Source organism: Canis aureus, chromosome 29, assembly GCF_053574225.1.
Source record: "Canis aureus isolate CA01 chromosome 29, VMU_Caureus_v.1.0, whole genome shotgun sequence".
In the NCBI taxonomy this organism is placed as follows: Eukaryota; Metazoa; Chordata; class Mammalia; order Carnivora; family Canidae; genus Canis; species Canis aureus.
This window is the reverse complement of record NC_135639.1, coordinates 16,278,650-16,306,581: the sequence shown is the minus strand read 5'-3', so window position 1 is coordinate 16,306,581 and position 27,932 is coordinate 16,278,650. Positions and strand designations below refer to the sequence as shown.

Genomic DNA, 27,932 nt, shown 5'->3' with positions numbered 1-27,932 from the left:
GAAGAGCCATGTTTAATGCATGTGTTCTGAATTATATGTTACAACAGCTAACACTTGTTCAGTGCTCATGCTGTGTGACAGTACATGGTGTGCCGTATGCTATTATCTCATTTGGATCTCATGACAACACCACAATCTGCCTCTCTCACCATCATTAAGCATATGAGGAAACTGAGGCAACTAGATCAAACAGTTAGATCAAGTGATCAAACCCAGGTAGTCTGATTGCAGAATATATACTCTCTACCCATTTCACCATAGCTTCCTTCAAGTTCATTTGAGATTCTTGCTGTTGGAGTTTTTGATGGTACAGAACTTCTCTTAATTTTTCTGGCTGGTTAAATTGTTTGTCCAAGCATGTCACTACACAAAAATATAAGCTCTTGCACCCTAAGAATGCCAACTTTATTCCAGGAGATGGCTGTCATATTTGTATCACATATCACATGATGTCAAGGTCTTCCTAGTACAAAATCAGTGGCCTGGAAATAAACAACACATGGGAAAGACTTGTTGCACATTTTCGACTAGCAAGACTGGCTTAAGATTTCCCAGAACCATTCCAGGGGAAGAACTTGTCAGTGGAAAATGGTGTAAGGAGCTGAAAATGAGCCCAGATCCAAAGTCAAACACTGAGTCCCTTGTATGCAAGCAAACAAATTAGGAACCTAACTTTTTTGATTACTAAAACCCATTCTTTTGTCAAAACTAAAAAAACAAAACAAATATTAAAACTCAAAACCTTAAGCAAAGGGTGATAGCATAAAAATAATTATTCAATTTACACATTTTCAAGTAAGCATAGAATGGTTCTTTAATGATTTGACATAAATGAAATAATTCAGTTTTGTGCTTTTCAAACTTTTAAAGCCATTCGCGGGTTTAATGCCAAGTGTCACTAATTCTGCTAGATGGTCTTGTCATCTCAGGGTGCTCCTTAGACTGTCTGAAATTCATCTGCATTTAGAGAAAGTACGCTGAGGATAAAGTAACAAGAACAGTCAAAATTGATAATATTAAGGGGACCATACTCCATAAAAACTTGTACTCCCATCATTTGAGGTTATTTAAAGGGTTTTCTTTTTTTTCCCCCAACTTTCCTCTTTAATGATTAGGTACCAGGCAGTAATTCATTGCATTCATCTGATGAATCTGTAGCTCCCTACTTGACTATATTTTTTGTACTTTCCATGCATCTTTCAAAACAGATATTTGACCCATGTCAATTAATTAGATTAGAATAAGAAATGTCAGTAAGTAAGCAACTGTACTTGGCCTCGAAATCCTGGGTCTATCTGGATAATATTTTTATTTTACGACATGTAATGGAATTTAGAAATGATAAACCATACTCCTTTCACATCCAAAGAGCATTAAAGCTCAGAGAGTTTTTATCATGGGTGTTGGGAAATCAATCAACCAAAGTAGTCAACACAAAAATCTTTTCTATGTCACTGGATTTTTAGCAAAATTTCTGCCAAGGGAGTTTTCTGTCACAGGAAACAAAATTGTTTTAAATATAAAAATATATTTATAAGTAGAATATATCATTTAAAAATAGAACTTGAGGCAGTGCTAAGACAATATCGTTTTCTGTGATGCATTAAAATGTGGTGACAAAGCTCTGCTTCCTTTCAGTTAAAATGTGGCCAAATATCAAAAGGCAGTCCACTGCCAGGACAGGTCTTTGTCCTTGTGGAAACCAATATCTACTTGCATATCCTTCTAGCGAAGAAACCGGCAAGGAGTGGAAAGCTTTCCTAGAGACTCTAACTGGCAAGAAATACATGCCATTTTTGTATATTATAATTATCATCATGTGGTATATTCTTTTTCAATCACCTGCAGAGTAAATTGTATCTTAGGCTGCTCAAATTAATCTGAACCACCCAGAGAATTTGTGACCAGTACAGAGATCTACTGTGATATTGTTTATGTGCCTGTGTTACTTTTCCTTTGGCATTGTGTAGTTGGCCTTCCAACTGCTTAGACAAATGGCAGTTAAGAGAACACCGAATGATTTATAATTCATTCACTTACTCGACAAGTGGTGGTTGTGCATTCTTTTTTGTGCCCCGACTGTGTCAGGACTGAGGATCCTGTTGATTAGGAATTTGGTGTCCTGGCTGAGACCATGCAGTCTGTCTGAGGCCATGGTGCAAATTCTGACTCTGCCACTTGCTAGCTCGGCGACCTCAAGCACATTGCTTAAACTTACTTAGCTTGCTCATCTGTAAAATAGGTTTTTTGCATGACTCAAATGAGTTAACAAACATAAGTTATTTTTTAAAATTGATTTATAGTAGCATCCGCTATTTGCATTAACACAGCAATGAAGTAGCCCAGTTGGAGGTAAGGCATTTATTTGCCTCTACCCTTGTGTAAGCCAGCAGAACACATAGGTAGATGTAAAATTGCTCCTAGTCCATTGTCAGAGGGGGTTCATTTGCTAGTGTTGTCATATTTACTGATTTTATTAAAATTGACCGTTTAGAGAACCTGGGTGGCTCAGTCAGTTGGGTGTTGGGGCTCAGGTCGTGATCTTTGGGTTGTGGGATTGAGCTCTCATTTGGGCTGGCACTGGAGTCTGTTCGGGATTCCCTCTCTCCTTTTCCCTCTGCACCCCTCTTCAACTCACATGCACTCTCTCTCCCTAAAAAGAAACAAACAGGGGATCCCTGGGTGGCTCAGTGGTTTAGTGCCTGCCTTTGGCCTAGGGAGCAATCCTGGAGTCCCGGGATCGAGTCCCACGTTGAGCTCCCGGCATGGAGCCTGCTTCTCCCTCCTCCTGTGTCTTTGCCTCTCTTTCTCTCTATGTCTATCATGAAAAAATAAATAAATAAATAAATCATTTAAAAGTAAATAAATAAAAAAATAAAAAGAAACAAAAAACTATAATTGATCTGTTCAAGGCCTTGATCAATACCACTGGAGCTCTTATCTCACCCAAGTCTCTTAGGGTAGCGCCTGTGCCCTGGTGGAGCTTGCTGGGTGAATTGGCTGCAGTTTGATCTGCCTGATTGATAGGTCACCTCAAAATGCCTTGTTCTGACTCCACTCCAGGCCATTTCTTGGAGACACCACACTTGCTAAGTGCCATAATTTCTCACAACACATTTCTATTTGGCTCACATGCTTCCTAGATTTACCCAAATGCTGGTCCTTTTGCTTCATTGTCCTTAAGAAAGCAGTAAGGTGGAAGCACGCTCAGAGGCAGATTGTCAGAGGCTGGATTTCCTAACCTGGTCCTGTTACCTCTTTTACTGTTCCCTATGTCCCCGCAGTCTAGATCCAAGTCACCTAATCGTCATCTTGGTTGTTACCATATTCACATTCTATCCTCATTTCTCCTTACCCCTACTCCCTGCTACTGAGCCACTTAGACTCTAGAAAACACTGAGCATTTAGAGCTCACAGTTTCTTGGTATGTCAGATCAGTAAATGAAAGCAGCTCACGCAAGCACTCCACTTGACATGGGGTGACAACCAGTTTCCAACTAAACTTAGGAAAAAAACAAATTCTTTGAGGCAAAAATATTTTGAAATAATTTCTCAAATTATTTTGAAATCACCCTTAGTTTGAATTTATTGCTTCATGCTAGTATTTTAATCTTTACTAAAAATGTCCACTGTTGGTATTCCCAGTATCTAGAACAGTGCCAGACATATTCGGTAAATATTTGTTGAATGAATTGAAGTGCAGTGTGCCTGGTTATGTCAGGTTGTAAATATAAGGTTGTTTGGAAAAGAGATGAAAAATTATATCAGGGATATAATCAGGCTCCTAATAGGAAGTGGATATGGAAGCGGATAGGAACCATATCCAGAGTAGAATTTACTCGTTCATTCATCCATACATGTATTCATTTAATAAACACATATAGTACTTAATATTTGCCAAGCACTATTAAAGGTGATTTATACATAGTAACTAATTTAGCCAATCCTTCCTCTCTATAGGGCTGAATAATCAGATCTTAGAAATTGAAATGAAGTTTGAAAAACAAGAGGCATATAAGATTTCTATGGGTATCTGGGAAGAAATGTGTAACTGACGACTTGTTTCATAGTTAGAACAACTTATTGTGGGCTTCTTCATTCTAGCAGGCCCCATGCTCTATGCTTTATATAATAAGCCCCTTTCATCCGCACAGCAAACATATGTTATAGGTGTTTTTACAGATACGAAAACTGGGGCTTAGGGTAGCTGTGGGTCCAAAGTCCAAAGTCAATTTGAAGAATTTGAACCCACATATATGTGGCACTACAAAGGTTTTGCATACTTGGAAATCATCTGTTTTCTTTATTTCTTATTTTCTTTCTTCCTCTTCCCATCCTCAACTAGTTTGTCAGCTGTACTCACTGGCAGACAAAACCTATTCTTTTACTGCAGGATCTCAGTGTCTAGATCAGTGCCAGGCATTTGGTAGGCACTGGAGAAATATTTGTTCCATGAGTGAATAAATGGACTCCAAAGTCTTGCGGGGATGCCACACCGTCTTCTAATTTTAGTATATATGCTGCCGAAGCGAGCACTCCACACCGTCTTCTAATACCATCAACTTCCACCAAAGTAATTTATGATGACTTACAGGCTTATTTTCCCAATTTAGTCATTTTTATTAGGGAAAGCATATATTTGATATTAGAGACCTCCTTCAGACTTTTAGAAACAAGTCATGTTGAAAGAACATGGGCTTTGTGAAGGCATACGAATGGCTAACAGGTGCTCAACATTGCTAAACATCAGGGAAATGTAAATCAAAACCACAATGAGATATCACCTCATACCTGTCAGAATGGCTATTATCGAAAGGACAAAGAGTAAGTGTTGGTAAGGATGTGGATAAAAGAGAGCCCTGGTGCATTGTTGGTGGGAATGTAAATCGGTACTGTCATTATGGAAAGCATGATGGAGTTTCCTCAAAAAGTTATAAATAGAACTACTGTTTGATCCAGCAATCCCACTTCTGGATATAGACCCACGGAAGATATAATTGGGATCCCATGTTCACTGAAGCATTACTCACAAAGTTGAGGTATGGAAATAATCTAAATATCGATTGATGGAAAAATCCATAAAGAAAATATAAAATTCAGTGAAGTATTATTCAGCCTTAAAAAAGAAAAGAAGGAAATCCTCCAATTTGGGACAAAATAGATGAACCTGGAGGACATTATGCTAAGTGAAATAAGCCAGACACAGAAGACAAATACCTTATGATTCCACTTATATGTGGAATGTAAAATAATCAAATTCGTAGAAGCAGCAAGAAGGTGATGGTTGCCAGGGGCAGGTGGGGAAGGAGAAATGAGAAGATGTTGGTCAGAGGGCAAGGTTCTAGTTATGCAGGATGAACGAATTCTGATGACATAATAGCCATGTATAGCAGAGGGACGATAGTTAACAATACTCCGTTGTACACAATTTGCTAAGAGGATAGATCTCGGGCAGCCCGGGTGGCTCAGCAGTTTAGCGCTGCCTTCAGCCCAGGGTCTCTAGGATCGAGTCCCGCATCGGGCTTCCTCCATGGAACCTGTTTCTCCCTCTGCCTATGTCTCTGCCTCTCTGTCTCTCATGAATAAATAAAATCTTTAAAAAAAAAAAAAAAAAAAGGATAGATCTCAGATTAAATCTTCACACACACATACACACAATGGCAACAATGTGCAGGTGATGGATAAATTATTAAGCTTGATTGCACTGATCTCTCCACAATGTGTACATATATGGAAATATCAAGTTGAACACCTTAAATATATACAATTTTATATGTTGATATCTCCAAGTGTTTAAAAAATAAAACTGATATATAAGCATAAAAACAAAAAGGATACGGGTTTTGAAAACAGGCCAACCTGGGATTAAGTCTTACCCTAACTTGACCAGCAGTAAATCCTGGGTGGGTCCTTGAACCTAGAGGGATTGCTGCTTTTCCATGGAGCCCAGAGACCGATCTAATCCCTCTTTACCTAGCAACTCTTCAGTTCTCTGCCAGACACAGTGCTCTTATCTCCCCAGAATTCTCCCTTTTCCAGGTTAAAAAAGCCCTTATTCTTTTCAATCATTTCTTAAGAACATGGTTTTCAGAGTCTTCCTCCGCTGGGTCACCCACTCTGATTGGCTCATACATTTCAGTGTCTCCTTTAAAAAATAATATCTGTGCTTGGGGCCCCTGGGTGGCTCAGTTGGTTACACGTCTGCCTTCGGCTCAGGTCATGATCTCAGGGTCCTAGGATTAAGTCCTGCATCAGGCTCCCTGCTCAGGGGGGAATCTGCTTCTCTCTCTCCCTCTGCCCCTCCCCAACTCGTGTTCTCTCTCTCTCTCAAATAAATAAAATATTTTAAAAAATTAATGTCTGTGCAAAATAAATGTTTGCTAGGATATAGAGCAACTGGGACTCTTATGCACAGCTAGTGAGTGTACAAATGGTACAACCATGTTGGGAAAATTGGGTAGTTCCTACTAAAATAGACGTGTGTATCTTGTGACTCAATTATTCTAGTGCCAGGCATATGTGCACTAAATATATATCCATTTGCTTTATCAGAGACGTGTACAACAATATCATCGCAGCTTTGTTCCTAGGAGTCCCAAACTAGAAACTCCCCCAAAGCTCATCAATATTAGTCTGGATAAACTGTGATATACCCAATGAAGTACTGCACAGCAAAAGGAATAAATGACCTGCAACAATACCCAACAACACGGATGATCTTTTAAACAAAATGTTGACTCAAAAGAATACCTCCTGTATGGGTACATGCATATCGAGTCCCAAAAAGTGGGGTAAAATAAATCGATGTTATTAGAAGTTAGGAGAGTCATCCTTCCAAGATGGGTGATGACTGGGAGCATGAGGAGGGGTTTGGGGTGTATCAGTCAGGATCCAACCAGGAAAAATAAAGCACTGGGTGTTGATTGCATAGCTGTGTTTGGTTTAGCAATTTATTAAGCTGTATTATTTATGATATGTGCACTTTTCTGAAAGTATTATTATTATACCTGTCAATACAATGAGAAGTCAATATATTAGTGTGGATGGGACCCCAACCTGTGGCTTTCCATTGAAGCAACTGGGCAAACACAGTTACTCAGTTTCTTTTGTGTGACATTCAAGGCTGTTCATGGCCTGGCTGTTGGTAGATACCTTCCTAAGGTCCCTTCCATTCCTATGGGTCTCACCATTTTTTGATAAAGGTTGAACATGATAAAGGCTGGCAATGCAAAATAGACTCATGTTTCTGTGCCAAGCAGAACCACTAGCTATTCCTTCTACACGTTTCCTGTTACCATCTCTGAGACACCTACAGGACCCTGAGCAAAAAAGGCATGGGGGCTTCTTCCATCTGGACTTTTCTAGTTTTCCTTCCATATGTTGTGACCTATGCATGAAGGCCCTTCTCAAGTGATGATGTCTCTTCCAGCAGGAATCTTGTCCTCTTCCCACTACCATCAGTGCTATCTCAGGGTGCTGGTTCCTTATCACCTTGTTCCAAGCAGGGGACTTGTCTTATCTCCCATGGTGCTTTGCATATAAATAATGATCTCGTATGAATTGTTAAAGGATAGAAGAAGCAATGATATCTTTGGTGTGATAAACATTAGGTTTCTGAGGTCAACTTCTTATCTTTGTGCCTTTTCAGGAGGTTCTACCACAGACGTCACTCTCACCTTCAGTAGCAGTCTGGGTCCAGTCAGGAGAAAGGCACCACCTGGGAGGTTCAGCCAGAGTTGAAGACACAGAATCATTACCTATGGTAAAAGAGTAATTATAAGAAAAGTCTAAGTGGTACGCTAGGGCTGAGGGGGGCTACCTGAGGAAGCACAATCTTGGAAGCAGTTCAGATCTTGTTGGGGAAGCTGTGGATCAGCCCACCGGGTAGCAGAGATGTTAGCTGGTTTGGCCAGCCTGGAGCTGGTCTGGAGTTGCTTGGCAAGCAGTAACCAGGCTGCCCTCCCAAGTGCAGACAGCCAGGTGTGGAAGTGCAGTGGCTATGCTGTGGGTGACTCTCTGGACCACAAGTGACTGTGTGTAGTCACTTTAGTTTCCATGTCGAGAACCTTCCATGCAGGAAGGTTATCGCCAAGTGCTAAAAGGTTGCAGAGGGATGGGTGGGGCAGGGTCCATGGGGTGTCCTCACAAGTCTGAAACCCAGTCCTTGCCAGAAATTTCCAGAAGCCTCTTCCTCCTGTGATGTACCTCCATTGCCCTCTACCGAGGAAACTTAACACCATGCTTACTTACAGGGAGAAATGGTTAAAGGAATTCTCTTGTTTATCACAGAGTAGATATTAAAAAATGCATTGGGATCTGAGAGGCAATAAATCAATAGCCCACACACCTTCCACCTTCAGAACTTCTTGAATTCATTTGGTTCCAGGTAGGTACAGAACCAGGACGGTGTGAGGATTAAATTAACTGTGTTTCAGGCACTATTAGAGTCAACAGTGGCTGAAACTGCAAGAGGCTTTTACTGAGGTGTCACCTCTGGTGAAAGAATCACTTCCAGGCCCAAAGGCCTTTTTTCTGATTTTCAAATGAGGAGTTGCACTGGGCAGGGGAGGGTTTGCAACCCAGGCTATAGAGAGCTGAGAAAAACAAATAGAGTGTTTCAAAGAGCTACACTCTTTCAAAGTTTGAACTTTTCAACCACTTTTTATTTTAGTGATAAAACATCTTGTCTTTTATGATATGATGCTGATAAGTGCCCATTCCTTTTGATCCTCACTTAGCAAATAAAAGTCAATAAGCTCAGAATTTTGTTTTTGAAATTTTACTAGTCTGTGGAACTCCGGGACTGGATGTTCTCTCTCTTGAAGCACTCTTTCATCTCTGGAATCTGTGCTTCTAAAAGGCCTACCAGTCTCTCCTGCTTTATCACCTATGCTAAAGTAGGCAGAAGAAACAGGAAAGGTGTTCCCTTTGGCAACAGTAAATGTGGGTCACAGAAGATGAGCACAGCCCCTGCACAATGAGGACTCAAAAATACATGAAGCAGTTCATATTTTAAAGATATTTTGTAAAACCTAGGACAACCACTAAAACATTTTAAAATGAGGCCTAACTCAGAAACCAACTGTAGAGATATAATTGCATCATACAAAATATTCAATTAATCCAAAGGTAGGAAGACTATCTAGGAAAGGATGAAGAATTGACTTTACATGTGTGTCTTGCTGAGCAAAATGGACTAGTCTTAGCGTCAGCAAACAGCCTGAGTTCTATCAAGACACAAATTATTTGCATTAGGAGCAGTATTTGAGCTATCTATACTCAAGAAGAGTTTCTTGTGGGGGTATCTGGGTGGCTCAGTCCATTAAGTGTCTGATTTTGGCTCAGGTCATGATCTCAGGGTCCTGGGATTGAGCCCCACAATGAGCTCTGCACTCAGTGGGAAGTGTACTGAAGTTTCTTTCTCCCTCTGCCTCTCACCCCACTGTGCCCTCTTCCTCTAAAAAATAAAATCTTAAAAAAATAATAAAATCCATCAGTGGCATTTGTGCTTGACAGCTTTTGGACTGGACCTGGTTTTTGGGGAGCTGAGACCTAAGGGGGCTCTGGTGAAAGATAAGCCACTGAAAGTGTTTCTCCCATGTGGTTGGGCAGAAACAGCTCAAATCTGCCACAAGAGTAACAGCGGTGATGGGCATTTCTGGTTGTCTCACCTAGTCAAAGCTCATAAAGGAAACCAAGAAATAACAGGTAGTATGGCAAGATTAAGTGATATTTTCTGGGACCAGCAAAGTGGGAGGGTGCTGAAGATACACACACACACACACACACACACACACACACACACACTACTTACTGCCCTTAGGCCATTATTTATTGAAAACAAAGACTACAAATGATATGGAAAATCACTTCTGTATTTAATATATTCCCCAAATTATTGCAACTAGAAGTTGATCATCAATAATCTACATTTTTTATTTCAGTGGATCCTAAATGGACAATAGGACTATTTTTGCAATGCATTAATGGTAAAGATTCCTCCCTTTTTTGGGAGTACAAATTAAGGGCAATCAATCTGGCAAACAGCATGGCCTTTGGGCATTCAAAAAGTAAAATAAGGCTGAAAATTCCTTAGGAATAGAATACTTCTTAAATGCATGGTTAAAAAAAAAAAAGGAAAGAAAAACAAGAATCGAGTCTCTTACATATAATGTAGGAATTAAGGGTGCATCTACCTACAGGGGCACGAACATCAAGTCTGTTCACATTGGTTCACATTGTTCTCAAAGAGAATCTCTAAAACAGCACTGGCACTTGTCAGCGACAGGTATCCTCTTAAGCTTCTGGCACTCAAGAAGTGTGTACTTGTTCTACATTCATTGACTGGAGCAGAGTTATTAAGAAAAAAAAAAAAACAGATACAGATATAAGTTCAGTAGAATGGTCTTTCCCATCTCACGCTTGAGGGTCACACTGACCAGTTAAGAACTACAAGCCCAAAAAAAACAAAAACAAAAAACCACCACAGCCAGTATCTGTTTTCCTCTCTTCCTGGACACATTCTTTTCCTTGCAAACAAATCCATAGGCCCCCAGAAGCAGACTATCGAGGATGTTAGGCAAGTTTCCTCTATTCTATTAATTTTACTCCTCATTCCAAGGATCCTGATTTTAGGAGATTCTTTCCAGTAGTGAAGGTATGTGGCAAAATTTAATTGTACCAGAACTGGGAGAGGAACAGAAACCAACACAGTGTGAAATGAAATAGCTACCACACATGCTGACTTCATGAAATTAATGCCATTTTGATCTTTTTATTGAACATATTCAATCTTTATTATTAAAGCTAGATCATTTGAGTGAGTACACAGTTTTGTGGAAAAACGTGAATATATTACTGGCTTTATCAGTACAGCCTATGTGAAAACAGGCATGTGAAAATCTGCCTTTTGTAAAATGCCTAATTTTGTTAGCAATAATTAAAACACAAATTTGGAATAGAACCTGGCATTCAATTTAATCTGCTTGCTATTGTTCATTGACTTTTAATAATAATTGGTATAATAAAGATAATTGTAGAAAGCAAAAATTCCTAGTGTGGTTTAAAAAAGAAAATTCAAGCAATCTGAAGCAGCCTTGCCAACAGTCTGGAGAATCAGTCTGTTTAGCAAGTGGTGTATGTAAATAAATAATCAAAGATGCTATTAAAATACAACTTGGTAAACAAGCATTACCTATTTAATAAGTACAATATATACATAGAGTTTTCTTGAAAAGCTTCATTTTATACAGAAACATTTACAAAATGAACAGTGTAATCAAATTAAAGATTATCTGTACAATGCACACACACCTGTATATATATGAACTTCTGGAAGATAAACAAGTTTCATCATTGTAGTCAAAATGGACAGCCATATGCATTTTAAAAAAGGATTCCATCCCAGAAAATACATCTTTAATATACAATTATATTTTTCATTTATTTTCCTGAAAATTCTTCATATTTGGATTCTTTTTCAATTATTTTCTCTTGTTCAGAGCCTTGAATAATTTCAGGTTTCTAGTGCCACCAACTGGCGTTAAAAATTAACAATCTTAGTGTCAAAAAAAGATTGTTTTGTTAAAAAAAAAAAGGGATATTGAAAAACAAGACTACTAGAGTCAACATTCATAAGGCAAACTAACCATACTGAGTAGCAACATGATTGATAAAAATACTTTCACCACAGTAGCATATATAACATTTACAATACTAATAGTTTTTAACATTTTGGATTTTTTCTACCAGTAAATCTTGGTCTACCTTTATATGAAAAAAATCTTTAGAAAATAATATACTGGTAAAACAAAGTTTAGGAACACACACGAAAACATGATTAGATTTAGCTTTATGAGCATCAAGTAGGCATTAACAATTTACTAAAATGGCAAAAACCGAATACCTTTTTATGGTCTTTGGATTTTTTTTCCCCTTTTTTTCTTAAAGAATAATTAAACCTCAAACTGTGACAGTTAGGGAATGAATGTGTAGACCATGAAAACAGTCATCTGCTCTCAGCATACCCCAGAGCAAGGATTCATTTCCCAAAGTTGCATGCCACAGTGAGATTTCTGGGCCACTATATGCACAAATGGATTAACCTTTTTCTTACAGAGGCTGGCTGTAAGGCTGCAGAGGCTCAAAGGGCTGTTCCCACTGCCTCCCCACCACTGTCACTAGCTCCATGAGGACAACCACCACCCTGTCTGATCTGATCCCCCAAAAGATCCCAATACTCTGGATGCTGCCTGGCAATAGCAGGTTTTCAATACATGTGTTTTTTTAAGTGAATAAATAAAATGCTGGTAGCCTGATAAAACTGAATTCAATATAAATCACTTTAAATGAAGATAGAAAGTTAAAAAAAAACACACCAAAGTTCAAATCCATTGCTTCACTCAAATTCACTATTTTCAATCCTTACCACTTAACAGGCTAGAGTTTGAAAAGGTATGGGGAAAAAGGGAGTCACAGTAAGAATTCACTTCAAAATTAAAACCTAGAAAAGCATATACAGATACACACACACAAAAAAAGTAATTTCCTGCTCAAAGAAACCAAAATAGTGTAACTAAACAAAACAGCCTTCGATGTGTACAACTCAGAACAAATTTTCCCCCAAATCTCAGGTTTATCCGGACCATTTTTCCTTTTCCAGACACTCCATTCTTCTCTCTATATATTCAATACATTAAGAGAAGACTCTCTAAATCCTCACATTAGGAGCTTTTTGTGAATAAGTATAAAGATCTGATATATGCACATCTTTGTATGTTACTTTGCTTGGTTCTAATCCGTACACAAAAAGATACAGTAGAAACTGAAGGACAAAGGAAAATAAAGCATTTTCTTCAAAAATTTTCCGTAGTTTCTGACATTTATGGGGGGGAGGGAGTAGCAGTGTCAGAATACATTTATAATAGCTTTCCTATAAAGTTGCATCACCATTTGACTACTCCAAATGAATGGTGGCACAAATGTTAATATTGGAATGTTTCACTTTTGTTTATAGTAAATGTACATATTTTTTAAAAGTGCATAAACAAACATAGGACACTATAGATCTGATCATTATTTGGTCTCCATTCATATATTTTGTGTGTTGGAGGAAAAAAACAAATGTTGTAGTGTACAAATCTCCATCACAGAAGTAGCCATGAAATTTAGTTATGCTGGCTACTCTAAATAGTCTTTAGGATGATCAATAGTATGTCTAGAAAATGGGAAAGTAATCCAGATTTGATTGCACTTACCCTCTTACTTTATTTTGATAAATTGTTATTGGTAAAAAGAACACCACACATTATGATAAGACTAACACTTGTTACAGCTATTTAAAAAGAGTTTTTTGAACTTATATTTCCATTTTTAAAAGATTTTGGTTTTGGATGGCAAGACATAACTCGATATACAGAAAAAATAAGATGCTACATTGAATCCTCAGGAAAAAATTAATAGATTATCTTTTTAAACAATGCTGATTTAAAAAAATGTTAGAACACATTACTGGGACATTGCCACCATGAGCCCAGCTTTTAGAGCCATACAATTCTCTACAGTTTTTTAATTCATCATCCCAAAGCTTACTTCTCTGAAGGGAAGAAAAAAGGATGCAAAAATCCAAAACAAAAATGACGCTTGTGACAATATCTGCATATCGGCCAAGGTATTCTATTAGAGAAATGATCTGAATATAATGAAATATGAAAAACCACACACAGAAATGATAAGTGAAAAATTACAAGAGAAAGGAACAAAATTCAATGATGTGGAAATACTGATACTATGGCAACATTTAAGTGCACATCTTAAGATAAATATTGTAAAAATCCAATAGGATACATTAATTTGGTTCTAAGATTCCTTTGGTTATAGAGATGTACTTATTTTGTATTTTAAATAAATATACTGAAACACATCACATTTGGGGACTGTAAGATCACTCCACTGGAATATATAATTATGTCAATGCTAAAGAATGGTATTCAAATTAAATGGTTAACAGAGCCATATGTTGGATTCTCTTGGGAATTGCTTCTTCATAAATATCTTAAACATTTTTCTTTACAGTTGATCTCAGTAAAACAAAAGCATTTCAGTTTCAAAGAATTATTTGCTTCTCTGATGACTAATCTATTTTACATTTTTAAATACAACTGAATTCCACATCTTCTAAATGAACATGTTATTTAAAATCATATTTTATGTAACTAAAAATTTTAAAAACTCAACTATTAACTCAAACAGTTTGAATCTGAAAAAATGTAACTAACACAGATAAGGAAACCTGACAGAGGCATGCAATGTCTGATCGCTGCTAGCTACCAAGAGCTGACTTTTCTATTAGCTTCCATTAAAATTAAAAGATTTAAGGACTCATTGGCATCCCTAAAATGCAACCAAATGTTATTCTGGAATGTCAAATAAAATTTTCCTCACTTTAGTTTTCTTCCTGTTGGAGAAATAGCATATTACTGAATGATTAACACATGTCCTTTCATGCGTAATTTTAAAAAGCTGAATCATTTTTGACATTATATATTTTAGAAGGAAAAATATGGAGAAGGGGTTTTGAAAAGCCCTTGTAGTAATGTTCAGCACTTCAAAGGACTATTAGCAATTTCAGTTGTTCTGATTCAGTGACAGGTTGTCACTATACAAAAACAAATTTCATTAAAGTTTATGCTCTTACAGTATACACAGCAATGCATTTGTATTGTAAAAGGATACTTTTTTATACAGATGAAGGAAAACAATTTTTTACTGGCTGACACACAAAGGAGGGAGAAGTTTCCAATACTGGGCATGTGGCACCTGCTCCTTTTGTGTGGCTTTTGTCTGTTTAATGACCAAGAGCTTTGTGTTAGGTTTTCTTCGACCTCTGTTCTAGTTCATGCTGGTGTTTAATGAGACGTTCTATTTCTGTTCCAAGAGTCTGCAGATTTTCCTTTACCAATTAGTAAAAGGGGGAAAGAAAACAGAACTATTAAGTATCATAAGTATATAGACTGAGTTCAAACAGTTTCTGCTTAAATTTTGACATTGAGAGGGTGAAGATTAATCTTCAATGCTTTGTGACATAAACGAGGTGCATGGTGGTTTTCAGTAAAGAAGTTCTGTGAATTTCAGAACCTTTTTACTGAAGCTACAGCAAATTTTGCTGCATTGGTTTGCTACTATATTTACAATTTTATTTACTATCAAGACCCAAACACAGAACAAACAGAATAGTTGGGTCAGATAAAAGCTGCAAAAAGAAAGTTGGAAAATACATTAGAATATGAACGCCTCAATTTTTAAAAACTGTCTCAGTGATCAATTATAACTAATTAGAACATAAGTCAAAGGCCACACAATACAAAGTAAACAACTGTCCAATAGCTAGGCTGATTTTTTGCTCTTTTTTCCTTTCCTTGTTAAAAAAATTGTATTTTTCGATAAGAAATACACAAAAATTTTATCTCCAGGTAAAACGGCTACTTTGCATTACAGAACTCATCCATTTATATGCCAGCGCACACTATGAAAGAGGCACCATTATGCCATGCTTACTTATTGGTTGGTAAGTAAATGAGAAATACAAATACCTTCAAAGTAATGTTTTTTAGTAATGTATCCTCCAAAACAGCTTGTAATTTTCTGTTGATCTCCAAAGAAAGGTCCAATGTTAATCCACTATCAGCTGGATGGGATGTATATAAAGATGCCATAATGCCACCCCGTCTACTTAAATGGACTTTGTTAAAATCAGATGCCTCTGAAGAAAGTGTGCCTGATTCTTCCCGTAAAATATAACTCTGAATTATTCTGCAAAATAAAATGACACTGTCAGTTATATGCTTGCAGAATTAAAAACATTAAAATTTACAAAAGCCAACTAATCCTAAGCATGAAGACGATTAGCATAAAACAAGTATCTATTAGGTTAGGAACAGTAATATGTCCGAAAATAACTTTTCTTATTCAGATGGTGTCTTTTTTTTTTAAGATTTTATTTATTTATTCATGACAGAGAGAGAGAGAAAGAGAGAGAGAGAGAGAGAGAGAGAGAGGCGCAGAGGGAAAAGCAGACTCCGTGCAGGGAGCCCGACGTGGGACTCGATCCTGGGTCTCCAGGATCACACCCTGGGCTGAAGGTGGCGCTAAACCGCTGGGCCACCGGGGCTGAACAGATGGTGTCTTTTTAAAAAAGATTTTATTTATTTAAGAGAGGGAGAGAGCGTGTGCACAAGCAGGGGGGAAGGCCAAAGGGAGAAGGAGAAGCAGACTTCCCACTGTGTAGGGAGCTGGACTCGGAGCTCGATCCCAGACTCCTGAGATCATGACCTTAGCCGAAGGCAGACCCTCAACTGAGCCACCCAGACACCTCTTCTTTTTCTTTTAAAAATCATGGGTCAACTTTTTTTAAGTCTAAAATTATTTCAAAATAAAAATTAAAAAGTCATAGGTAAAGAGCTGCAATATATTTTAAAAACCTCTTAAAAGAATATGGTATTTTTAAGAGGAATTTTGCACAGCACAGGCTCTGGAGTCAGAGCTGGGCCCAGATCCCCAGCTCTTGGTCTGTCACTTACTGGATTAGTGGTGACTCTGGAACATTTTGTAGTTCAACCTGACCACCACCAGTTAATTTATTTATCCCTGAGTTGTAAGAAACCAATGAAATTTTGTTAAGTCACAGGCACAAAATCTTGGTACTTGGCAGGTGCCCCAAAAATTACCTAGTATGTCCTCCCCAACAGGAAAGAAAATCTACAACCCCATCTCTCTCTTAGAGCCACAGTCATGAAAACCAAAAGCTAAGTACAGCACTTTTATTAAACCCAAAGTTATTTTAGTATCTTAAAAAAATTAACATCTATTTAACTCTAGATCATCTTAAAGACCTGTGTTTTCTTCCATCTCTGTATTCCCACAACCTAGAGCATAGTAAGTGATCAATAAAAGACTGGGCACTGAATGGCTAAAATTAAGAATTAGTTCTTGAAAGATGGGTTCTTGATATGATTGATTTTTAAAACAGTAACTTTATCATACAAATAATGGTATTTTGAATACAGATTGTATTATCATACTAATACATACTTTGTTTTTTTCCTAATTTCTTCCACCAATTGTTTGATATGATCCTCCATAAATTCTATCTTTTCATTTTTCCGGGCATGTGCTTTCTGCAGCCTTACTATCCTCTCAATCAACATGGCCTTGTCCACTTCTGGAAAGTTATCCACAGCTACCGATGAGCCAGTATTTTCTGGAGATCGATCTTCTGTACCACTTCGAGCATTGAGGGACCCTGAAGACAAAGAAATCAGTTTAGATGTTATACTCAGCCTAGAGTCATCTCTAATCTTACATATTTTTTCTTCTAGTATGACTTCCAAATACTCAATTTAACAGACTCGGGCAGATAACACAAGTCATACCTGGCCTGAGTTCTTATTTCTGAATACATGAATGACAGAAGTACCAAAAAGGGCCAATTTATGTCTCTCAGGAACAGGATGAGGAAGTGGCAATAGAGAAACAAGAAACTCAACAAAACGTCAGAATAACAAGTGTGAAGTGAAACTGAGAGCCATAGACAGACAGACAGACAGAAAAGACAAAATATAGCCAGCGGGTTAAACTCTGAAGCTAGTCTCCTAAGGTTCAAATCCTACTCCTCTGCTTTCTTGCTCCGTGACGCTGGACAAGTTATTTACCTCTCTGCACCTTGATTACTTATTCTTAAAATAAGAATAATATCATTATTTACCCCACAGGATTGTTATCCTCATTTAAATGAGTTAATATATGTCAATATGCATATAAGTAAGCACTCAGTAAATGTCAGCTATTATTTTAATCAACATTAGTTGAGAAAAATTTCTGATTGTCTTTATCCTACAAACAAGTCTTTTTTTAATACCATTTTGTAGACTTATGACAAGTAATATACCCTTATCCAAAGTCACACACTAATAAATGACAGACCTGGGTTCTAAATACCTATATGTAATTTCAACCCATGTTCTTCCTACTGTGGGATCTTCCACTACTGTAATAGTTGATGTTTTTCCCCTAATGTGCAATTCCTGGGAGGGAGTGTATGTCATGGCATGCAAGGACTCTAGAATCTGAGAGTTCTATCACTGTAGATTTGGGGCAAGTCATGGAATCATTCATTTCCTCATCACTAAAATGTGAATTTTAATACCATGCAAGACTATTCTGAAGAGTAAATAATATGTTTAAAGTTCTCAGCATGGTTCCTGGCATTCCAAAATGATAAATACACTGATATTTTCCTAATTAGCATTTCCACAGTGATATCAATCATAAGTTTATGGGCTTTATTCATTTTCACTTTAGACCACAGGCTTTTTTACCATGGGAAAAACTAAAAGGTTTAAAAATGCATGTATACATAAAGAATCTTGATATACAATGATGATCATTTCATTAGTTTTCAGGTATTAAAAGTAATATAAAAGTAAAAAAAAGGACCATATTATAATAAATCTCTATATGGATTGATATAACTCTAAATTTAAACATGGAAGAAGAAATTGTCATATAGAATAAAGAAGCAGGTAAGATAATAGGGTAGGGAGACAAATCATCCAGAACCCATGACAAACATGAAACCCTGGGTAATAATAAAAACTTATTTAACTAGAAATAATACCTTTTATAACTCAAAATGGAAAAAAAAAGCTTATCAACACTTTTTAACACATAAAAAGGAACTTTTTTTTACAGTCACTAGATAACTGAAACGTGGTTTTTTACCTGATGAACTAGAACGACTCCCCATGCTGCTAACTTCTTTATCATAGCTTCCATTCTCAATCTGATCTAATTTTCTTCGTGCTACAGGAAAAAGAAACAAACTACTTGTGACAATTACCACGCAACCATTTGCCCCACTATCTCTGATTTTAATTGTTAAAATCATTTTGGCAAAAATGGGTTAAATATAAGAGAAATTTATGGAATGGATACTTTAGACAGGAGGACTACAGTTGTCATTCATATAAAATGATATCTAGAAATGTACAGGTACATGTAACCTGTCTGGGTCTCAGTTTCCTATAAGATGAACGGTTAGAGGAGCCTGGGTGGCTCAGTTGGTCAAGTGTCTGCTTTTGGATCAGATCATGACCCAAGGGTCCTGGGACTGAGCCCGCGCCAGGCTCCCTGCTCAGTGGGAGGTCTGCTTATCCCTCTGCTACTCCTTCCTGCTCCACTGTATCTCACTCTCTCTCTCAAATAAATAAATAAAACAAAACAAAACAAAAAAGATGAAGGGTTAGGGCTCAATGATCTCTAAGAGGTCTACAAAGTGGGGTGCAAGAATCCCAGATGCTGTACAAAATAACTCATAGCATGTATAGGGAGAAAATATTAGAACTTCCATTTATACTTACATTTCATCTGATCTTTTGATATTTCTATTTTTCTTTAATGTAGAGTAATATATGTTTAAAATTTATAAATAAACATATATAAATCTGAGAACAAACAAATACTTTTTACTGATTGGGGTAAGTGATCAAAAAAGTTTAGACACTACTGCCCTCAAGTATATTCCCTACTCTCACATTTTGGGATTCTGTGAATAAATGTCCTTTAGCATAGAGGATGTTATGGACTATCCACAGAACTACAAGAGGTTTAGTGATTTGGTTTATAAACTTTAATACATTAAAATGAACATACGGAACAAATCAGTGTGGTACAATCTGATGTAAAATGTATTTTTTCTATAAATCCTTAATGAATAAAACAATGCCACATTAAGGTCTAGGTGGGAAAGAATTTTATACCTTGCTGGAGTTGTTTGGTAAGATCTTTGACACTGGAGGCATGTTTACGTCTTTGAGTCACTAATTCATCTTTTAGTTCTTCGACCTGGGTACTCAATGCTTTAACTTCTGTTTGTCTACAAGTGAGTTCTGCCTGCAGGGTCTGGACCTCCTCTTTTCGCAGTTCTTCCTCTTTCAACAATCTACTTTCCTAAATAAAAAAAAACCCCACCAATTTTAATACCTGTTTGTTTCCATTATTGTTCACAGTTTGAAACCCGAAAATACAAGGTCCTTGATGGTACATTCTTCTAGAATTGCTCCTTACCAGGTTTTGTTTCCTGTGTTCCTCAAATTCCTTGTATAGGAATGAAGGGGGGCATATTAATGCATCTGCCATTTTATACATGCAACACAGTCTGTCAGAGGGCTCTGTATATTTTGAACTGAAATCTCAAATCATTTTTATGAGTAACTTGAAGACACTCTCATAATGTAGAAATATTAAACCACTTTTAAACTATAAAAATACAGAAATTTGAAATACTTTTAAAAATATATAGTAATTCCAGGGGTACCTGGGTGGCTCTGTCAGTTGAGTGCCCAACTCTTGATTTAGGCTGAGGTCCTGATATCAGGGTCATGAGATGAAGCCTCATGTCAGGCACCACACAGTGAGAGTCTGCTTGAGATTCTTTCCCTCTTCCCGCCACCCCCCTCTCAAATAAAGAAATCTTAAAAATACACACACATACACACAGTAATTCCAGTTAGGAATGACAACCCCCCCACCCAAAATAAATAAATAAATAAATAATAAATTAAAAAAAAAAAACGAATGACAAAGACCATGGTTTTCTTACTTTTAAAAGTGAAATATTTTTTCATAAGCATTTTAGGAAGATATTTTACTACAAATTATATAAATAGGAAGAGAAAAGGACATTTTAAGCAAGTTGGAAAGAAAAACTGACACTTCTCACAGCATTTGAAATTACCAGAAAACCAGGCCAATAAAAAAGAGAGCTCAACTTAACTACCAGTACATTTATACTAACAGGAAAATTTAACTTGTGCTTCTTATGTTGCTTTAAAAATTAAATATAAATGTATACTTACCAGATTAGTATTTATCTGTTTCATTTGTTCACACTGGCTTTGTAACTGACTTTCACTACAGGAAAGCTTATCAAATTGTGACTGCAAAGAATTTGATTCAGATTGGAGTTGTGCATTCTTACTAGTGAGCTTTTCTGTAAATAATAGTAACTCAGATTCTCTTTTCCTACTGCCTTCGATGTCTTTTTGTAGGTCATTAATCAAAGAATTAAGACTTTCCACTTCTTCTTTCAAATTTTCAATTTCTTGTTTACCTCTAAAAAACAAAGTTTATATTTAAGAAAAAAATAAACTATTAAATAAAAGACAGTAAATTAGTGGTTTTGGATTCTCATCAAATAAAATACTTTATAAAGGTACTTTTATTCATTTACTCAAATTATTTATTTGGATTTGTGGAACTACCTAACATATGCTAGGAACTAAGAGCTTCAAGCGTGAATATGTAAGACTGACAGAGGCCCTGCTTTCAGAGTTTTCAAGTCACTAAGGAAATTACACATGTGGTGAAACATTTTTGATGATGAAAGCACAGAGAGGATTGCCTAACTAGTATAAGCGATGTTTAAGCTAATACTTAAAGTAGGGGTTAGCAAATTTTTCTGGTGAAAGGCCCAGACGGTAAACGATTTAAGTTTCTATGGCATATGGTCTTTGCGGCAACTGCTCAACCCTGCTGCTGCAGTGTGAAAGCAGCCATAGATAATTCACGAAGGAATGAGAGAGCTGTGTCCCAAAAAAAAATTATTTACAGAAAAAGGCAGTGTGGGCTGGATTTGGCTCCTGGGCCACAGTTTGCTACTTCCTGATCTGAAGAAAAGTAGGAGTGAGTGGGACAACAAAATATGTTCCAGGTAGAAGAAACAGTACGTGCTAGATCTGGGAAGGGAATTAGAATGACTTTCTTGGTACTAACGAACACATGTTCAACACTGATGACAATCAGGACAGCACTACATCCTCAGCACCTAACACAGCGCATGCACATAGGAGACAATCCATCCACATTTGTAAATAACTACTGCTGAAACCCAAGAGTGTGAAAAGAGAAGGCACAGAGGGAGAAGCAAGATCACTAATGATCTTACAAGCCATCCTGTGGCACCTGAACTTACTGGCTAGTCCCTGAGGCAATGGGAAATCACTGAAAAGTTTTGAGATTTCCTTTTGAAAAAGATTATGCTAACCGATAGTGTAGGAAATGGACAACAAGGGAAGTAAAAAAAAACAAAAAACAAAACCAGTTTAGAAATTGTGGCAGTTTTCCAGATGAAAGGACAATGTTGGCAGTGGTGGGAGTATGAAAAATAAATGGACTTGAAAGATCCTGAAGAGTTAGCATCAATAATACTCTGTGAGTGGTTAGATATGTGATGGAAAAGAGGAACACCAAGGAGGACGCCCAGGTTCCTGGGATGGAAAATCATGTAGATGCTATACTCACCACTCATCTGAGGAACATCAAAGGAGTATATGGGTAGGATGAATCAGTATAGGACATGTTAAAGAAAGAGGTGCTTTGACACCTGTGTGACTGGGGCTGAGCGAAAAGGGCTGAAGATAATGACATGAGGTCCTGCAGCATACTACAGGAATAGTTAGCATCACGCAGGAGTATCATAAAATAATAACAGAAGAGTTTTATGATAAAGAGAAGGCTGCCAAGGAGACTGAGAAAAGGAGTAGCCAGAAAATGGGGAGGAACACCAGGAAAGCATGATAGGAAATGAAGCTACAGGGACAAAGCATGTCAAGAAAGACAATGTGCTTAATGGTTTTAATACTGAAAATCCAAGAAAGGCTTAGTCTGAGAAGTGACTGTTAGATTTAAGAGGTATTAGCAGTTTTTAATGGGATGCTGGCATAGAAGCTAGACTGCAGTGGAGAGGGATAGAAGGAGAAAGGAAGGGAAGGCAAGGAGGAAGAGTTTAGATGATTCTACAAGGATGTTTGGTTGTTAAGGACAGGAAAAAGGTGAGGTAATGTTATAGGAGTTTTGACGTTTTTAATATTGATATGTAGAAAAAACAAAAAGTTAAGTAGAGAGAGGTAAGAGATACAGGATAAAGAAGAAATAATCCAGAAAGACCCTGAGAAGGCAGAAGAGCATAGGATCCACAGAAGTAGAGAGAACAATTCAGTTCAGAGGGGAACAAGAATATTCCTTATACTAAAGAAAGAAGAGAAAAAAGAATGGTTGCAAGTTCATAGAACAGATAGAAAGAGGTTATGAAGAATAGATACCTGCAGCTCCCGTTTCTTCTCAAGTAAATAAGAGGTAATCACCTGCAAAGAGTAAATAGCAAGGGAGGGAGACCAGAAGTGAAAACAAAGCAGGAGGATGTGAAATAGATGCTTCAAGGTTGTGGAGAGGCTGTGACTAAGGACATATGGATGGATTAGAGGTCATTAACATTTCCAGTTGAGGCTGCTAACCATGGATTTATCACAGCACCAACCTGGATGATGGTGAGATTTTTAGCAATACTGAGCAGCAGACATTGGTACAGTATGAAAAAGAAGGATTCAGGCTGAATCCAGGCTTTGCCAGGTGATATCATGGTAGAGTTTAGCTAAATGGTTTTACAAGAAGCCAAGGAATAATGTCAGCTCCTGCTTTGCTCTACAATATATGCAAAGATGCAGATTATCTATATACCTTTTAGAAGAAGTACTTTAAGTAGCATAATTTGAATATTAAAGAATGAATTAAGAAAAAAACATTGTGTTTTGCAAATTGCTACTTCCAATATTTAGAGAATATAAACTTGGATTTTTAGAAGCCATAAAGCCAAAAGTTCAAATGAAGATAGAAATTTAAAATTTTTTAGCTAGTAAAATTATAAAATTATTCCTGTTTAATGCAATAATTACATTTAATAACAGAATCTTGAGATAGAATTAAAAAGCCTATTGATTAGCATAAACAGAAGTTGCTCGGTTTATACCTTTGATGCTGCTCCTGTATCTGATCCACAATTTTTACTTTGTCCAATAAATTCTGAATTTCAGCTTTTTGTCGATTAATAATTTCCTTATATTTTGATAACTCATCTTCTGTTCTTAATCGTTCATCTTCTAGACATTTCACCTATCAAAAATCATAACCAAGTTAGACTAAAAACAAAATTTACTTGTTCCTTAATTATTTCATATAGTGATTATATATTAATAATCCAAGCTAGGAGCACATGGGTGGTTCAGTCGGTTAAGCACCTGACTCCTGATTTTGGCTTAGGTCATGATCTCAGAGTCATGGGATCGACCCCCAATCAGGCTCCACACTACTATGCAGGAAACCTGCTTAAGATTCTCCCTCTCCCCCTGCTCCTCCTCCACCACTTATGAGCTCACACATGCATTCTCTCTCTTGCTCAAAACAAAACAAAACAAAACAAACAAACACCTAAATTAAATTCTGGAGCAGAATTAATTAATGTGAAGAAAACATAATGGGATGATAAGAATGCCGGGGTTGAGTCTCAGATTTCTCATGATTTAGTCACGGGACTTTTAGCATGTCATGTTGTTTTGGCTAAATCTCCATTTCTTAACCTGCCAACAGGATATACCTTCCCCACCTACCTCAAAGGACAGTCACAGAGAACAAATGGAAGGGCACATGAAGGACACTTTGAAAATTGTTAAATGATGGCAAAGTCATGGTGGCTACTTAAAAGCCTATTTCTAAATAAATGAATGATATACAATGATATTTCACATTCATATTAAAAGGGATACTATTTTTACAATGAAGACTACACTAGATTGTTAGAAATTAAAACTGTACAAGACTATAAGGAGAAATATAAAATCCGTTAACTTCTGTCACTCAGTTCTAGAGTCCAACTATCTTTCCAATTATTTTGCTGATACAACTGCCTTACATGAGAGGCCCAAAGATAAGTGACAGAAACAGCAAATGTGCTATAAAACAGGAACTTTTGGCAAATACTTCAAAGGGACCAAAGTGGAAGACATTTTCATTTCAATAAGAGTCCATTTTATTGCTAGAAAATCGATATTCTACTCCTCTGAGTTCTTTCATTTTGGAATGAAAGTGTTTCCCCAACACTTAAAAAAATCAGGAGTCTAAAATTGAAGCTATTTACCCTTCCTTTGAAATCCTGACTATAGATTTCCTCACCTTTGTTCTCAGTGTTCGAAGTTCATCCATGCCCTCCTTAAATGTCCTCTTCAGATCTTCCAGTTCTTTTATTTTGGCATGATGCATCTTTTAAAAAGTTTAAAAGAAACCACAAATCATTATGTACTAAAAAAAGACCTAAAGTTTATTGCCTGTTCCTTCAAAAGGGCCTTTAAAATGGGAGACAGTATTCATCCCTTCTCTCCTCCTCAATTTATTACCCAATCCAGGGTAATGAAAAGGCCAGAGCCACTCACCTCTAGCTGGTCAGACTTTTCTTGCATTTGTTTCTCCAGTTCTCCTTTTGTGACTCTAAGCTTGGCATCGAGCTCATTTGATTTAATTTCTTCTGACTCCTAATGTAAAGGAAATGAAAAAAGTATGACTGAATTTTTAAAGTTTTATACTTTGGAAAGCTTTTGCAGTTAACTTTACAGATTGTGAAATGCAAACCTTAGATATCTAAAAATGACTGCATTGAAAGATCTTAAATATGTCAATTCTGCATGAACAAGAATAGCACTTAAGATATGCAACATAACACAGAGTTCCTTGTACTCTTTATTCTTCTGACACTTTCTAGTGTTTTTATTTAGTTAATTTCTCTAAGGTCTTTAGTTAAGCTACATGTACTTTAACACAGAAAATAACCTGTAATTTATTTAACTGCCCTACCAAATCCATTCCATGCTTCAAATGTTACAGATACAAAATATTAATGAAGCAAGGGTACTGACATTTGGTGTAATTTTGCTACTAGTCTCTTTGAAAAGTTAAGCATACCTGATATGTTTTTATCATGTCCTGACAGTTTTTCCGTATCTGATCAGCTTCTTCTTTTGCTTGAGTTAGCTTTGTTGTTGTTTCTTTGAGTTTATCTTTGGTTTCCTGCATTGACAAAAAGATAGTGTGAGATAAAGAAAAATATATATTGGTTTCTGCCCCTGGTCCCGGACACAAAACTCCTAAAACTCTTGTAATTTTCTAAGTCACAAGAACACTAGGAGCATCTCTGGTTGCAATATCGATTTTGACCTCTGTTCCTGACACAGAGCTCTTGAAACTCTTGTATTTTCCCAAGTGACAGGAGTATGTTTTCTTCTAATGAGGCGACTCTGGGTGAACTCCTGGATGAGAGCTGGTCACCAGAAAAATCAAGTCATGATTAGCAGTCTTGAATTTTCAGCCCCCAAAGAAGGCCAGAAGATGGAGTTGATTGATCATGCCTTCATAACGAATCTTCCATAAAATCCCAAAGAATGGGGCTTAGAGAGCTTCCAGGCTGTCAAGTATAACCACACTGAGAGGATGATGCACCCCAACTCGATGGGGAGAGGCTCCTACACCTGGGACCCACCTAGACCTCGCCCTATATATCTCTTCATTTGGCTGTTTGTCTATATCCTTTATCATATCCTTTAATAACATGATAAACATTGTTTTCCTGAGTTCTTTAAGTAAATCCTTCAAACCCAAGGAGGGGATCCCTGGAACTTCTGATCTATAGCTGGCTGGTCACAAGCACACCTGGGCTTGTGGCTGGCATCTGTAATGTGTGTGTGTGGTGCAGAACAGGGGGCATTCTTATAGGACTGAGCCCTTAATCTGTGGGATTCAATACTATCTCCAGGTAGGTATGTCAGAGTCGAGTGAAACTGTAGGTGGTATTGCAGAGAATTACTTGTCGTGGGGGAAAACCTGCACACATCTGATGACCAGAAGTGTCACAGGTGAAGTGTTCTGCGTAAAAATAAACTAGACTTACAGGGATGAAACACAGTAAGGAGAACTGGGTTCTTTCCTACACTTGAGGAGGAGAACAGTTTTTCCTTCACAGACAGTGACATGACTGGTCTCAATAATGTGATAAATGGTAAGAACAATGACCAGAGTAACCTTGGTACTGCCACTGAGTGGTTGGATACTATTCTAGAAATAACACTTTATGCTCTGACAAAAAACTAAAGTAGCCTGTGCAGTTAATTTATAGCCATTAAATAAAGTTAAATTTGATAGTTTTCAGTAAATCACTACAAGTCATTAACCTGGTAAGACAAGAGGAAGAAAGTGTTAAACAGCTCTTTGTACACACATAAAAGAATTCTTTGTTTTATGGCCATGGTATCTATTCAAAACTGTCTTATAGATCCATGCTACAATTTGGTTTCTGTTCCTAACCACACTCCTAAAATAGCAATTCTAAAGGTTTGCAGTGACTATTCTCTCATCAAATCCAATGACTTTCTCTCATTTTCTATTCTTGACTTACTTGCTCCAGTTCTGACCACTCCGGACTCTCTGGATAGCCTTCCTCTGTTCCTATTACAAGACAACATAGTACTGTTTTTCCCCTTTCCACTGTTGTCTTCTCTGTCTCAATTGGCTTCCTCTTTCCTGTGGCAATTTTCCAGATAAAGCCCTGTTCTGTAGCTCTTTTTCCAAAGTTCTTCAGACCTATCCAGTCCCATGGCCTGGGCTATTATTTGGATTTGAAATGAGGGTTTAGGTATCTTCTCCTAGTAGCTGCCTTTCAGAAAAGGGCAGAAACTACTATCTTGCTTTCCTATAGGCAGAGTCCAGGGCATTCCTAGATCATAACAACTGATACTTTGTAGCTTACGTGTTTCCTCCATTGAGAACATAGTTTCTGAACAATACTTAGCTTAGCACTTGCCATATGTTAATTATTCACATAATATTTGCTGAATCTATGAAGGAATCACTAATATAAACCTCCCCTCTAAGAAGGTTTGTTTTCCTAAATATGAAATACTCATCTCCTGTTTTTCCTTTTTTCTTGCTATTCCTCCACTCGAAATGTTTCTCTTCATCTTTTGAACCATCTAAATTGCATCTATCTTCACACACTACTT

General features: G+C 37.1%; 1 protein-coding gene across 4 annotated transcripts in view; it reads right to left on the bottom strand.

Annotated features, from left to right (window-relative positions):
- Positions 1–819: 819 nt before the first annotated feature.
- CCDC186 (coiled-coil domain containing 186) overlaps positions 820–27,932 on the bottom strand; it is a 59,593-nt gene continuing 32,480 nt past the window's right edge. For 2 of the 4 annotated variants that reach the window (XR_013367808.1, XR_013367809.1), the window contains 12 exons: positions 25,843–25,947; positions 25,317–25,415; positions 25,060–25,146; positions 23,861–24,003; positions 20,913–21,168; positions 19,815–20,004; positions 18,778–18,858; positions 17,089–17,299; positions 15,591–15,810; positions 7,677–7,757; positions 2,041–2,231; positions 820–977 (listed from right to left, as the gene is read on the bottom strand). Coding sequence is in view for 2 of the 4 variants with exons in the window: in XM_077877557.1 (XP_077733683.1) it covers positions 2,813–2,818; positions 7,677–7,757; positions 15,591–15,810; positions 17,089–17,299; positions 18,778–18,858; positions 19,815–20,004; positions 20,913–21,168; positions 23,861–24,003; positions 25,060–25,146; positions 25,317–25,415; positions 25,843–25,947 (1,479 nt within the window). In the remaining 2 variants the exon portion in view is untranslated. Of the gene's footprint in view, positions 978–2,040; positions 2,232–2,706; positions 2,819–7,676; positions 7,758–10,745; positions 14,951–15,590; positions 15,811–17,088; positions 17,300–18,777; positions 18,859–19,814; positions 20,005–20,912; positions 21,169–23,860; positions 24,004–25,059; positions 25,147–25,316; positions 25,416–25,842; positions 25,948–27,932 lie in introns of those variants that run through there. The other 2 variants (XM_077877557.1, XM_077877558.1) reach the window with 2 other exon arrangements.